Source organism: Amphimedon queenslandica, unplaced genomic scaffold, assembly GCF_000090795.2.
Source record: "Amphimedon queenslandica unplaced genomic scaffold, v1.1 AMPQUscaffold_7967_Cont20086, whole genome shotgun sequence".
Taxonomy (NCBI): Eukaryota; Metazoa; Porifera; class Demospongiae; order Haplosclerida; family Niphatidae; genus Amphimedon; species Amphimedon queenslandica.
Genome location: NW_003551753.1, coordinates 1 through 2,295, shown reverse-complemented (window position 1 = coordinate 2,295; position 2,295 = coordinate 1). Strand labels below are relative to the sequence as shown.

At 35.4% G+C, this 2,295-nt stretch overlaps 1 protein-coding gene across 1 annotated transcript; it reads left to right on the top strand.

The window, feature by feature from the left end:
• Positions 1 to 37: 37 nt before the first annotated feature.
• Positions 38 to 2,288, top strand: LOC109591515 (uncharacterized; the record flags this gene model as incomplete). The annotated part of the gene is made up of 9 exons (XM_020007243.1): positions 38 to 88; positions 388 to 417; positions 465 to 532; positions 590 to 755; positions 841 to 934; positions 978 to 1,126; positions 1,184 to 1,472; positions 2,070 to 2,126; positions 2,176 to 2,288. Coding segments are annotated over exons 1-9 (986 nt in total), but the record flags the coding sequence as incomplete, so codon positions are not given.
• Positions 2,289 to 2,295: the final 7 nt, after the last annotated feature.

Below are 2,295 nucleotides of genomic sequence, written 5' to 3'. Positions count from 1 at the left end.
AGTTTGTCATCCTTTGTGCATTGTAATTGTCCTCTGTTATTACTGACAGGTTTATCGATCAGTTACTAATGTATTCTGCAAGAAGAAGGTAAGCTTGCATTCTCTTCATTGCACTGTCTCATTTGGTGTTGCAAAAGTTATTGTACAGATTTTATAGCTTTGCTTGAGTGGCTTTACTGTCTAGTTGAATTAGGGGTGGAACAAGTGTACCAACATTTGAAAATTTATTTCTTTTGTCTATTTGAATGCTAAGGTGGTATTTCAAACATTTGAACAAATAGAGAAGTGTAAAAACATTGTTAGGGGCAATTCTAGCTAGCTATCATAGGCTATGCAGTACAATCTAATTTAGCCTAGGTCTGCATTTATTATTTTGTATTTTAGTAGGAATCAGGAACCCAGCACTTCTGCGAGGAAGTTAGCAACATTTGATTTTTGAGTGAAAACTAATTATATTTTACTAGGATAATGAATATGAAAAGAGCTCAATCATGGAAGACTCAGCAAGTGTCTAAAAAACTGAAATTTTCAGGTAGCCGAGGCTAGGTTCAGTACTAATTTTTTTAAATTACAAAAATAATATTCATAGAATTCAAAAACTTGGCTGCACATGAAATGAGACGATTTGATACCTTCCAGCAGTGGCTTCAAGACTCTACCTTTTATTTTCACAACATAGCAATAACTGGAGAGATATCTATTGTTGACGACATAGTGAAGTGTCGTCCACTTAACTATCCATCAAAGTGCCATAGGTAATTGAATATGACAATTATGATACAATACTTTGTATAGTAAAAGTTTCTGTCACGCCTTGATGCGTATCATTTCTGTTTATAGATGTCAGATGATGAAGCAAAGGAATGATTTACTTGGTGATATTGGTAAAATTAGATGGAAAGAGCTGAAGTATTCAGATATGCCTGATGATGTGGTATGCTACTGTTTAAAATATATGTTTATAACACATACTATAGCCACTTGGAGTGCGGACTTTAGTTATTAGCTTTAAGTCTATGCTTACTCATAACTCCGATGATGTGTCGTCTAAAGCTTTCACAAGGCATTTGTTAGAGACTGTCAAGACATACTGGATGTGCCAAGCCCATGCCACTAATTGTGATATGTAAGTCTAAGCATACATTATATTATTTCCATTTTGTCTTATTTATTATGTGTGTAGAATCATTCCAAAGAAGGTAGAAGATATAGGGGCATTTGAATTTGATGTTGAAGTGGAGCAGATTCTTATGCCACCAACATCAGATACCAGCAGTAGTAGTGACAGATCCCGGAGCCCTACTTGTAGGAAGAGTCCAAGGATTCTCTCACCAGTGATTTACAGTGAAGCTGAGATTTCCAGTAACGAGAATGAGGTTGAAGCAAGTGAAAGTGGTTTGGAAGAAAGGGAAATTGTTGATGTGTCCTTAAAAGCAGATAGACCTAGTATAATTGACTCCGTCAGGCTTTCTGTAAGTTATAGTGACATAAGATTTATTACACCTGACCAATTTACACATAAAACAGTTGGTATTGACTCATGCCTACATATTTAATGAGTGTAATTATTGCAAAACAACACCCACAAGCAATACATACTTGCTAACACTATTGCATCAATTTTACCAATGATACATATATGAGGCTATATTCTTGGGTAATTAATTTTGCACTATGAAATTGGCTTTCTGATGATTAAATACCACAAATATCAATTTTTCCGCAATTGATTTGTAACAGAAAGTTTGTTAATATATTCAATTTTTTGTTGATTTTGGCTGTTGCAGGCCTGGGCATTAGGGGCAATGCCCAGGTTGACTTTTTGACCAATAATTATATTCATGATTCTGGTGTGGGCATCCAGTGTAAACTGTGGTAGATCAACAGGCTTCTTTAGAAATCATCTCAATAAAGTTAGATTGGCATTTTCTGCACTATTGTATAGAAACTACACCACTAATTATTGATGCCTAGGTCAAACCAAATTCCTGCAACTGCCAATGTAAAGGACACCATGTTTAATCAAAAGAGAGTTTACAAACCAATTTATTCAGTTAATTTGTTTGTAGGGCATCCCTGATGTTGTGATGATGAATGTGAGAAAATTAACGATAGTGGTTGCAGAGGTACAACAGCCTCAATTGGCATGGCTCAGTTGTCATTTTTTGCATTTAGGATAAGTTTATGAAGGATATCCCATCGGTCTATGTGCATCAAAGTGATGTAGGACAGTTACTGTTTTACATGTTCAGTATTGCTATCAAAGGTGTAACTTTTTGCACATACCAGCACCAC